This window comes from Chinchilla lanigera, unplaced genomic scaffold (genome assembly GCF_000276665.1).
Source record: "Chinchilla lanigera isolate Chin_1 unplaced genomic scaffold, ChiLan1.0 scaffold00024, whole genome shotgun sequence".
Lineage (NCBI taxonomy): Eukaryota > Metazoa > Chordata > Mammalia > Rodentia > Chinchillidae > Chinchilla > Chinchilla lanigera.
Window position 1 is genome coordinate 25,838,377 of NW_004955425.1, and position 12,046 is coordinate 25,850,422.

The 12,046-nt window shown below is 37.3% G+C and overlaps 1 protein-coding gene across 4 annotated transcripts in view; it reads left to right on the forward strand.

Annotated features, from left to right (window-relative positions):
• The window catches only part of Fam169a (family with sequence similarity 169, member A), an 82,103-nt gene that overhangs the window by 24,108 nt on the left and 45,949 nt on the right, over nucleotides 1-12,046 (forward strand). For all 4 annotated transcript variants that reach the window (XM_005386058.2, XM_005386060.2, XM_005386059.2 and 1 more), the window contains 4 exons: nucleotides 1,895-2,029; nucleotides 3,081-3,180; nucleotides 3,854-3,939; nucleotides 7,340-7,511. In XM_005386058.2, the coding sequence (XP_005386115.1) occupies nucleotides 1,898-2,029; nucleotides 3,081-3,180; nucleotides 3,854-3,939; nucleotides 7,340-7,511 (490 nt within the window). In that variant the 5' untranslated portion in view covers nucleotides 1,895-1,897. The remainder of the gene's footprint in view (nucleotides 1-1,894; nucleotides 2,030-3,080; nucleotides 3,181-3,853; nucleotides 3,940-7,339; nucleotides 7,512-12,046) is intronic.

The window sequence follows — 12,046 nt, forward strand, 5'->3', positions numbered from 1 at the left end:
GGCTGGGAATCGCGGTGGTATGAGTCCGGCCCACACTCGGACCCAGGAGCGCTGCAGCTCCCGGAGAACTCGCTGCCTGGGCGCAAGGCGCGGGGGGCACTTGTCAGTTTTCTGATCATGATCTTCGGTGTCTAGTTGGTAGTCATCTTTGGATGATTTAAATAGTAAAGATAAATTATAAATCTCTCAAGTAGCAAAATAAATATCTAATAAGTAATACAAATAATAAATATCCTTTGCTATCACTGGCACAATTAGGTTGGGGAAAGGCTGGAAAGGGTAGGGAATTGGAGGGAAGGAACGGATGGGAAGACAGGGGTGGAGTTGGAAGTAGAAAGGGAAAGTAGGTCTAAAAAATAACCACAAAAGTTTCACAGGAACAGATGCTTGCCTCGTTTAAATTAACCACCTGGGTAAATCTAAGTATTGAAGGCAAATGAGTAGTCTTATTTGTAAAATTCTTGTACTAGAATCTGCCATTGTCAATTCCATCATAAATATACTGCAGTATAAAGATATGGGGGGGCAAGGTAAAGGACTGGAGCAGGGAGGAATGGAAAAAATTAGATGTGTTACATATATGTACCAATGCTCTTTGATGAATGTAATCATTTTGTACTGCTAACGAGTACCAATAAAAGCAAAAAAACATTTTTTAAAAAACAGTTACTGGGATCAAAACTTTGGGTGCAATTTACACAAGTTTCCTGTTAAATCGCTATGAGAGTTTGGATTGAGGATATAATATTGCATTAGCCAGACTTCATGGGTTGCAAGCAACAGTAAAATCTCAGGCTAATTTAATCATAGAAAGGAATTTATGGTCATAGATTGCTCAGTTCAAAATCAAAGAGAGAACTTTGAAAATAAAAGGCACTTAGGTAGTACCGGAGTTCTTCATAGAAGCAGGCAACTAAGTTCAGTCTCTTTGAAACACCAGTGGACTAAATAACACATCACCTTGTATTTCCTTTACATTGCTCTTTAAGATGTTTAGGGATAGACATTCTAATGTACCTCCTCCTTGGCTGGGAGGTGGTGGGGCACTTTAACAATACCAGGAAGAAATATATGATACAGCACAGAGATAATCCCTTAAGTAGGAGAGAGGTGCTATTACCAGGAGAGGAGTGGCTGTGGAGCAAGATCCTCAACAGATGTCAGTTACAAAAAAGCAGGCTGGAAGGTGTCAGAATGTCAGCATATATAAACAATGTAATGATTAAAAGAAAACAGGGCTGATTTTTTTTTTTTAAGTAAATTTGTAGCTTTTGTGCATCTGTTGCCACATCCCAATTGTGAACATTTGTATCATTCTAAAAAGTTTCCTTGCATCTTTCCGTTACTTGTATGTTGTGGTATGTGAGGGCCTATTTATATGTGTCTTTTATGTGTGTGTACATATTTATATATTCTGTGTAAATATTTAGTGTCAAAAATGTATACATACTTCAGGAAAAGAAAAACTTGCATAAATATTTTAATACTAAATTTACTCAGACATCATGAGATAAATACAAGTTACCATGAGATAAATACAAGTTACCATTACCATCATGAGATAAATACAATTACACGAGGTACTCAAAGTGTTGGCTATTAGCTTCCAGACATGTATTTTTTTTTTTTTCCTGAAGTATGTATACATTTTTTGGTGGACTCTATTAAAGGAAGTATTCATTTCTGTTTCACTGCCAATTTTTAATACAAATGAATAATACTAGAAAGTTGTCTTTTTGACATATATGGTTAAATCAGCAGGTTCAAGTTGCCTTTGAAATGGAAAAGTCTCATTATAATAAAAAATATGGCAGTATTACAGAAAACCTTTTTTGTATGCATATGGAAGATGGCATTTCATATTCTGAAACATGTTCTGTGTTGCTTATTAAAGAGGATGGCATTTCCTGTGGATTTGCTGGATAATTGCAGTCATGAGGAATTGGAAAATTCTGCTGAAGATTACATGTCAGATTTAAGATGTGGGGACCCTGAAAATCCAGAGCGTTTCCCTCTTCCCAGTATAACGGTAAGGCATTCTGCTGTGATGTTTTTTGAGGTTTTAAGTCCAGCTTATACATGAAGCCACCATTAGTATTTTAAAAAATTATTTCGGTAGTGTTTCCAGAAATTTGATCAGTAAAATGTGTTAATAGGAGCAATTTATGAACAGATGAAAATCTACAAGTTATTGCTGAATGTTTGTCTTTTTGCCCTTAAAGTTATGTTTAAGAAGTTACCATATTGGAATTAAATTTACGTTCGATTTGGAATATATGTTTAGAAATTTTTTTAATTAGAAAAATGAGCTAAACACCAAATTACATTTTGTGGCATTAATCTTTATTTCCTCTTGAAAACAGTAAAGAATCAAAACTTCTAGTCAGTAAGCTGTGATGCATTGTGATAATGAGATCAGTAGAGTTGGAATCTTTAGACTTCCACTGTGAACTGAGGCGGGCAAATTCCTTTAACCTCTACAACCCTCAGATTTTTCTTCTGGAAATGGTGCGGATCTAGATTTGTAAAGCACCAGTATCTTACATTGTCTGGTTTATAATACTGACTCTGAATGGAGAATGTGTGTTGGATTAGTGAAAAGTGAAGTGTTAAAGTATTGGATGTTTCATGGTGGAAAACTGATTTTAATTAACTGGCTTCTTTTACTAGAAAATAGAATATGTCCTCCTTATGTAGTCCAAGTAAAAATGGTAAAGAATAGTTGATTTTCAGTGACTTTATGGATCATATCATGGCTTTTGTTTTTATTTAGTCATGTAGCCAGAACATAATAATATATACTGAAATACCCCCAGGATAATAAAATTCTTCCAAGATAATAAAAAGGAAATATGTTTGATTTTACTTTTCTTTTAGGGAATAGGAAGAGTGTCACCTTGAAATGAAGTTATATGATTAAAATTGATACAGGAAAAATTTAATATTTGGATAAACACTAAGATACTTTTATTATGTATTTTCTTTCTAAAATTTCTTTTAACATTTTTTATTTTGACTGGTAAGTGTTTATAATATGTTATGTATTTTCTTAACTAATCGTTAATCAACTGTCATTTCAGATTCCTATTCGCCTGTCAAATGTAGGCTTTGTGCCTCTTTATGGTGGAGATCAGACCCAGAAAATTCTTGCTCTTTTTGCTCCTGAGGATTCACTCACAGGTCTCTTTTTTGCTTCATTTTTGTAAATTGAGGAGCTTTATTCCAGACTTTTAGAAACTTATTAAGAGGGTAGCTGCAGGAAGCAATTTATTTTTTTAAGATTTTATTTCAAATTGTAAGTTTAAAAAAATGTAATTTGTTTGTTTGTTTTTGGTACAGGGAATTGAACTCAGGACCTTGTGCTCGCCAGGCAGGCACTGTGCTGCTGAGCTATACCCCTGACCCTATTTGTTTGTTTTAAGAGAGATCTCGTTATATATTTCAGGCTGGCTTTGCGCTCACTATGTAGTTCAGGCTGTCCTCAAACTCACAGCAGCCCTCCTGCCTTAGCCTCCCAAGTGCTGGGATTATAGGCATGTGCTACCACACCCATGGAAAATGTAATTTTCTTTCTGTTTTTGTTTTGTTTTGTTTTCCGGTACTGGGAGTCGAACTCAAGACCTTGCGCTTGCCAGGCAGGCGCTGTGCCGCTGAGCTAAATCCCCAGCCCCAAAAATGTAATTTTCTATTGCTTATAATCACATTTTAAATGGATGAAACAAAAATGGTATAAATGGGGCCACATTGTACTATAATGGTAATTTAAGGGAAGCAATATAAATTTACCAAAATAGTAATACTGTACACATTAACTTGAAGACTTACATGTTAATGATCATTTATTCTGTTTTAGCTGTGGCTCTTTACCTTGCTGATCAGTGGTGGGCTATTGATGATATTGTGAAAACATCTGTTCCAGCTAGAGAAGGACTTAAGCAGGTAACAAGCTCTTACAATTCAAGGTTTCCTATAAACAGTGATAATCTTTGAAGTTACCGAACTCTCCCCCATTTAATAAGATTATATTGTATTAAATCCCTGGAGTTCTAGTCTTATGATGAAACCAGAGCCCAGGTTAGGTTTCCTCTATTTAGGTGACCCTGAATGTGTCTGAGGAATTGGGTGAAGAAGACTGAACAACTTGGGTTGGTTGAGCTGTGTTCTTTATCCATTTGAGCTTCTGATTATCTTATTTGGTGGAGGAAAGGCTAATCCACTTGGTGTGGTTGCTAAGCTTCCATGTCACTGGAGAAGATGGACCAAGAGCCTTGTTTATTACTTGGGGCTCCTCTGGTGGCTGAGGTGTAGTGTGTGAAACAGGACAGTGACCAGGTTCAGACAGAGCATAAGCCAACTGGCTCTTGTGTTGCCCGAGGGACACTGTCCATTAGAGCTATGAGAGCTCAAGAGGTGTATCTATGCTGTGGTTAGAGAGTGGACAGGACAGGAGAAAAATATAGAAACCAAGATGATAAATACTAGAATAGGTTGGGCAAAGTAGAAAAGTGTTGATGTCTTTGGTGACAGAAAGACTCTAACTTAAAGTGGAAGAGTAGGGTACTTGGCTTGGTCAGGGTGCATCAGGCTTTTCTTACGGGAAATACTAAGTATTACTATTGCTTAATAGATGCAGAGATCTTTAATTAATCCTGTGAGAAAGAGACCTTGCTGAGGGGAATAGAGTCGACAGATACAAATATATATCCTAATATTCTTCCTTTAGGAGGTTTCTAGGCTAGCGCAAGTCTATAAAAACTTGTCAGATCTTCAAGGTGTCACCTGTTTGTGTTCACTTTAGTGGGCAAATTGAGCCCAGAGAAGAAGCAAGGAAAGCATTTCTAGAAACTTTGAAATCCAGGATAGGAAAGTGAGGCTCTTTCGGGTTACTGGAATATTCTAATTTCTTCCTTTTGAGTTTGGAACTTAAAAGAGGATCAAATTTAAAGGAAGGAAATGTTGGGTACTAATATAGTTAGTGTTGTTCCTTGTGGGTATTGCATTCATTATTGAATGTGCCTTGAGATTCCAGAGCAATGGGTCCATCTCACAAAGACTGGGAGAATGTACAGCTAGATATCTACCAGTCTGATAAAGAACTTCAAACACAAAATTAAGGGGAGGAGGGAATTAATATCCTGCATACTGAGTTACATAACAAGACCTTGTCTCAGAAAACAACAAAAAAAGAATCCTGCGTAACGCTGTCAAATAGGAGGAGTGCATTAGCAATAGAAATATAATTTGTTCCTAGGAACAGCTCATAGCTGAAGGAAGTGTGCCTGTCCAGAAGATAAACATTTTGTGGTGTTTAAATGTGACTGAAGTTTGGACATTTGGCTGGAAGGTTAAAGAACAGAGAAGGAGAAATCTTATGATGTCTGTGTAGCCTCTCCTTCGTACTCTAAGATATGAAATCCCCAGATACGGTTTTCAGAGGAGTTGTTGTCAGGGCCAAATGAGATTGTTTGGATTCCCTCAATAGGCCTCCTTTACTCTAATTACTTGGTGACAATATTCCTACTTGAAAAGTAGGGAAATCAGTGAAGGGAGACTGCTACTGTAGTTAAATCCTTGCCAATAAGGAAAAATTGATGGTAAAGTCACAGGAATAACTCTTCTTCCACTAATAAACATATGACCTTAGCTATGACTTTGTTATTATAAACTTTGTTTCCCACTGTCTCATAGTTGTGGTAAAATAAAATGAGAGAAGCTAGTGCTGTTACCTCGAAGGGAGGTCCTCAAACATACTGTAAAACTTTGACCCCTTTTCTGTCCTGGTCGTTGCCCCTCCCCCCATCACATTTAGAGGAAGGTATAGACAGCAGGCTTATCAATTTTGCATGTCTTAGCCCTGAATGGGGGAACTAATCTATGGAAGGCAGAATGAAAAAACAGAAGGATCTAACGTGATGGAATTAAATAAGGATAAATGTGTCATAATATCTAAGTTCCAAGATAGTTAGCTGTGCATGTCTGCCGTGAATACCAAACTGAAACAGCAGAGCAGGTGAAAAATACTTGGGCTTTATTGAAGTAGGGATAGAATGAAACTAATGAAAACATTACTTTTCTCCAGAGACATCCCATTACCTCAGCAGTTTCTTCAGTGTTTATTTCTATAATGTCCATGTGCCAAACAAGAAGAGAGATATTAGGGATCTGATGTCTTCCAAAGCAGAGGACAGAAAGGGCAAGAGTTCCCCAGATTTCATTTGGTCAGCCTTTTCTTTCAGTTGTTTCATTGTTCAGCTTTGGTATGAAATTTAGAAGAGAATCATTGCCATCTTCAAATGTTGGTAGGCTGTGTTGCTATAGAGTATCAAAGTATAGTCGTGAAGTAGATCTCAGCACAGCCTGAGGAAGAATTGCATATTGGTCAGAGCTTCAAGGAAGGAATGGGTTGCCCTGCCCATTGGTGCGAGTCAGCTCTGTCATTGCCCATATTGTCTGGTACTGCAGATGCCCTGCCAGGGGTACTTTTAAGAGTAGTGTGTGCATATGGTTAATCCTTTCTCTCTCCACTTAACTAATCAGAAGGAACTTGTTTTCCCTTCACGGGACTTGGAAGAAAAAAGGCTTTATGGACAGAGCTCTTGTTTTTAGCCTGAAAGATGTCTTTGGGGAAAAACTGATGTCAGAAGGTTGTGGGTGTTGGTGGGGTTCCTGTGACCATGTGGCCCTGTGTGTAAAGATGAGGCTCTGTTTCTGTTCTGTGGCTGCCTCAAGTCATATGCTTGACTGAACTTACCCAGTGTCCCTGTCCTTATCTGGCTTAGCAGAGGGATGTTTGGGTGGCTGGGATGGGATAGTCCTATAGTTACAGCAAAGACAGGACTGTTAAGTGAACATTTCACTTAAAAAAGTGAGACAGATGCCCTTCCCAAGGGTATAATTATGGCTTCCTTCAGCAAATGAGGTGATTGTTGTTAAAAGACTCCAGAGTACAATGCTAACTTTTTTCTTTCTTTTAAATATGGAGCCTGGAAAAGGGTGTAAAGAGTTGAAGGAGGATGCATAGAGGGTCTGTGATTAGGGCTGTGTCAGACCTTGGCTGAGCATGAAGGAGGTGCTGGGTAAGCAAGGTGCACTGGGAACCTATTTCTGCTTGTATTAGACTTCTCTGAGAGGCAGTATTCCATGTGTGAAACATGTCTATGGAAATGATGTGAAAGATTGGTTTCATCTCTGTGACTACGAAATGTTTTAAAAATGGCTTTGAATGCAGTGAGAGTGCTCTGAATGCCCTGAGAGGCATGGGGGCAGGAGCAGGGTGAGGAGCCTTCCCTGATGGCTACATATGGTAACTGCTGTGCCTGCTGTTTGCCTCTCTTTGTAGGTGAGCACTCTTGGGGAGAGAGTGGTTCTGTATGTTCTGAACCGCATTATTTATAGAAAACAGGAAATGGAGAGAAATGAGATCCCATTCCTGTGTCATAGCAGTACTGATTATGCTAAGATTCTGTGGAAGAAAGGAGAGGCCATTGGGTTTTATTCAGTTAAGCCTACAGGTGAGTCTTTTCAAGTTATTTAAATTGTACGTTTTAGAAATCTCCATTTTAGAAACCCCCAACCGAGTCATTCTCTGTTAAATTAAACTGTAGAATGCATATTGAGGTGATTCTACTTAATATTTTTTGGGACTACTTTTATTCTCTTATGAAAGTAAGGTTTTTAGGAAAGTCTTTTGCTAAGAAACCAGAAATAAACAGTTGCTACAGAAGATGTCTTTTCCACATGTACAGAGAAAACATTAGAGTTGAACTTGAAATTTGTCTTTCCTTTGCATTTTCATTCAAAGGTTGTTTACTTCAGTTTCTGTTGCTGTTGCTATTACTGGCTACTTCTAAAACCATGTGGTCTAAATGTATTGCTCAAAATGGTTGGTTCAATCTAACTTGTTATTGAGCAGCATGACTGATTACCGAGAAAAGCAAAGTGCTTTAATGTATTTAGAAGATACAAACTCCTTTGAAGTTGTTAATCTCAAGCTTGGGTTTCTAATTCACAGGAAGATGTTTTTTTTTTGTTTGTTTTTTTTGTTTTTTTCTCCGGTACCGGGAACCGAACTCACGACCTTGCGCTTGCCAGGCAGGCGCTTTTGCCGCTGAGCTAAATCCCCAGCCCGATGTTTCGTTTTTATTGTATTTTTTTTTGGTACCGGGAATCGAACTCACAACCTTGCACTTGCCAGGCAGGCTCTGTGTCACTGAGCTATATCCCCGGCCCAGGTTTTTAATTGAAAGAGCGAACTGTATCCAATATACGAGAGATGAAGGCTGCTTCACACGTGCCATTCATTAAGCTTCTGAGAACTGCTAGAAGAAGGTCTAGCTTACTTTCTGTGTGTGCATGTACACCCTGTACTTCTGCCTCCAAATCACAGTCTGCCTTCTGTACCTTGACCAAAAACATGCTTTAGTTTCTTTCTCTTTTCCAATAAACCAGTCTTCCCAACTTAGCTTTTTGGATCAGCGCCAGTTTAAAGATCATACTACAGATCTGAAGAAAGGTTGGGAATGATACCTTAATCATGTAATTAACACACATTTGTAATGAGCCTTAGTGCATATAGTCAATAAAAGGAAGATCATTTTTCCTCAAGAATAAAAACTTGTATAATTTGAAATGTTTGCTTTATAGTAAATACTGTGGGTCTCCTTTAATATGCTGTCTTGTTCTTATATAGATCTGCAGTAGAACCAATGGTTTATGTAAGTTGAGAAAGCTATTTATTGTACACAGGTAAAAAGGAATGGTTAGTGAAAGTTCAGTGCTGCCTTGCATCAGAGGCATCCCTTTATTATTTTTAAGTGTTTCATGGCTGGGGTTGAAGTGTGATTAATTGCTGTATGCTCTATTTTATACACGGTAACTCCTGTGAAAACACAGGCTTTTTACTTCTTATACTGGTTTTAAGGGCTTTCCTACCTGAAACTAGCCTACATGTTTGAAACACACATTAGTTTATACACTTTAGCTGAGGGCTTGCTTTCTATTCGAGACACGTAGTTAAGCAGCAGTGTTGCCTGTATTTCTGATCAGTATTTGACTTGTCTTTGTTGCATGTGCATCTTCAGCTTCCTTCTGGAAAATGGCCTTTAGTTTCACTAGGTCTAGTAGCTAACTCCATTTTGTATTACAGCTTTCAGGTATCATGGTAGCTGCCACTTTCAGCATCTTCCATTCTTTCTCCTGTTGCCTTACATCCTCACTGTTTACTTGAGTTCTTTCCCTGTTAAGCTCTTTCTCTCCACCAAGTCACAGTGGAATTAGATATACTCACACTGGCCCTTCAACTAGTTGGCATTTAGTTTAGGGAAGTGCTCTTTCTGGAGACGAAATTCTGACATTTTAAAAATATTTTTGTGAGACTGTTGAAAACAAATATAATGCACTGTGACCTCCCCCCTGCAAGCATATATATTAGGGAAAAAGTGCATAGTAACAAAAAGGTAAAAGTTTTGTTAAGCAGATTGATGGTTGAATGAAAATCTTGGAGTCATTAATGATTTTTTTGTGTGTGAAATAGCAAATTAGATGAGGGTGTTTGTACATAAAAGTGGTTTTGATATGCAAAAGATGGTTTTTGTATATGAGGTCAAGTTCAGTTACAGTATAGTGGAATTGAAGAAACTATAAATTCTTTTTTGCCTGAAATAAAAAGATTACTGAGCAATTTATAGTTTGTTTTCTGGGCTAGGTAGTTTCGCTAAAAGATATTTCTGGGGCTTTTGTTTTTTCTGCTGTTAGTTTAATGTAATGAGTGTGTTAATTTTTGCCTTTAAGGTTTTTCTTCCATCCATCCATCCATCCATTTATTTATTTTTTTTATTTAGTGCTGGAGATGAAACCCAAGGCTGCCCCATATGCTAAGCACATGTTCATTCTCACAAGCCACACTCCCAGCCCTGTGTGATCTTACATAATTCAAAAAACTCCAGAAGCACCAAGCTAATCTTTCAACTAGTGCTTTTTTCAAATAGTGTTTATTTTTGTAGTTGAAGGAATGTTTCAGAAAATAATTGTTGAGATTCCTGAATTTACCTTAGTTATCAGTAGAATAAATGCTCCCTTCTTTGATCAGCAGTTGTGTACTTCATGCAGCTGATTCTTTTATCATTGTTTTGAGGAAGAACAGAAGAGTGAAGGTATTGTCACTGCTTTTATGTCATGAGTATCTCTTGGGATCTGTTGTTTGCATCTTAGAATGTCTTTAGTTATTAGGGTTGGTTCAGATCTGTGTTTTAGGTCTAGGGAGGGGTAGGGAGCAAAGAGAAGCAAAATGATTCATAACCAAAACAAGTGCCGCACTCCTATCAGTCCAGGAAAGTGAAAGTATTCATAAGAAGTTTGAAAATATGCTTGATTGTCTACTTTCTCACATAGCCCAAGACTGCCAACAAATTTGAGGTTGAAGAGATTATTGATGACATAATTGGAATAATTTATTTTTATTTAACTAATCCAGTTTATTTTTTGAAAACTAATACTTTTTAGTGTAGTGAACAGTTAAATTACTTTTTAAATGTATCATCTTTTAAATAAAGATGTAATATGTAGAAGACTTTAATTAGTATCCAGGAGAATTTCGGCTTCATTGTAGTATTGCTGTTAACTTGTAAATTGTCTGACTTCCTTTCTCTTCATGTTTTTTTTTCCAATGTTGGGGAGTAATGCTTGACCAAAGGATCACTTAGACTTCTTGCTCTGAAGTTTTCTGAATCTCCAGTTAGTAGTTGGAGTGTCCATTGGCAGAAATCCATGGTCCTGGAACTGGTTTTAAATGAGAAGGGTGAATTTAAGAGAAACAGATCAGACCTTAAAGTTGAAAGACTGTGGTAGTAAACAGAGTTAGTCTTGTGAAGAGGAGGCTCACCGAGAGTAAACACAGAGTATTTTAGCATCAAAGCCCCGATTCTTTCCGTGAGATATTATTCAAGGTGTTATAGGAATGAAGATTGTTTTTTCTCACTCAACAGACTTATGAAAGCAGTCTCAAAGCTCTTAGAGATTGATATTCAGCGTCACATTTATGATTTCTTTTATTCTATATATTTTATTTTATTCTCAGAAAAAACTCATTTTTAGAAGTTACATATTGTTACAAGTTTGAGCATTTTCTTGCCATTACTTTCTATGTATAGGCTGTACACAGTCTCTAGACCCCGAGTTTTAAAAGAAATAAGCTAGGTCTGTCGTGTGTAGTAACTTTGTTTAATGCATGGCTGGACCACAGTGGGGTCTATGCCGTCTTTCAGAGTAGTTTTTATGTGACAACTCTCAGATGGTGGTATTTCCTAGAAAGAAAGAGCAGTATTCATGTGCTTCCCACAATCTTGCATGTCCTGTAGCACATCCTTCACAATCCATGTACGAAGTATGTTTTCCTGTGCCTGTCCTTGGCACTTACTAGGATGGACATATCTTCTAGCATCTCTATTCATCAGTCCCCTCTGGTTGTCAACTTTGGTCTTCATTATACTTGTCAGTTTTTCAGCTTGTAATGAAGATCACGTATAGTAATAAAAGATACTTACTAAGCACACTATGCTAGGCACCAGAGAGTTATAGTTTAACTCATTTCTTGTATTATCATGTTTTGTAATCATCTAATCCGAAAGTCAAGTTACACTATAGCCATCCCTATCACGAGGGACTTCTTTTTCCCTTTTCATGTTATTCTGTGAGAAACATTCTTATTATGGTAAATGGAATTATTAAAGTGTTCTGATACTATGCTTTTACCTTTCTTGATGATCCAGAAGTTGGTACAGCATTTACTTCTGGTAGTATAATACTTAGAGTGCTACTGCCTCAGGGGTTAAGCCACTAAGTGATCTGTATTTCATTTTTTATATTTCTTAAGGTTGACAGCATGTCTTTAATAATTCTAACGGGGCCAACTCCTTTTTCTGTATATCAACAACAGATTTTTAATTTTTATTTAAAAATTTTTTGCGTGTGTGTGTGAGTGTGTGTGTGTGTGTATAGTTGTTTTTTTTCCCTTTTGCTATACTGGGGGTTGAATCCAGCTGCACTCTCA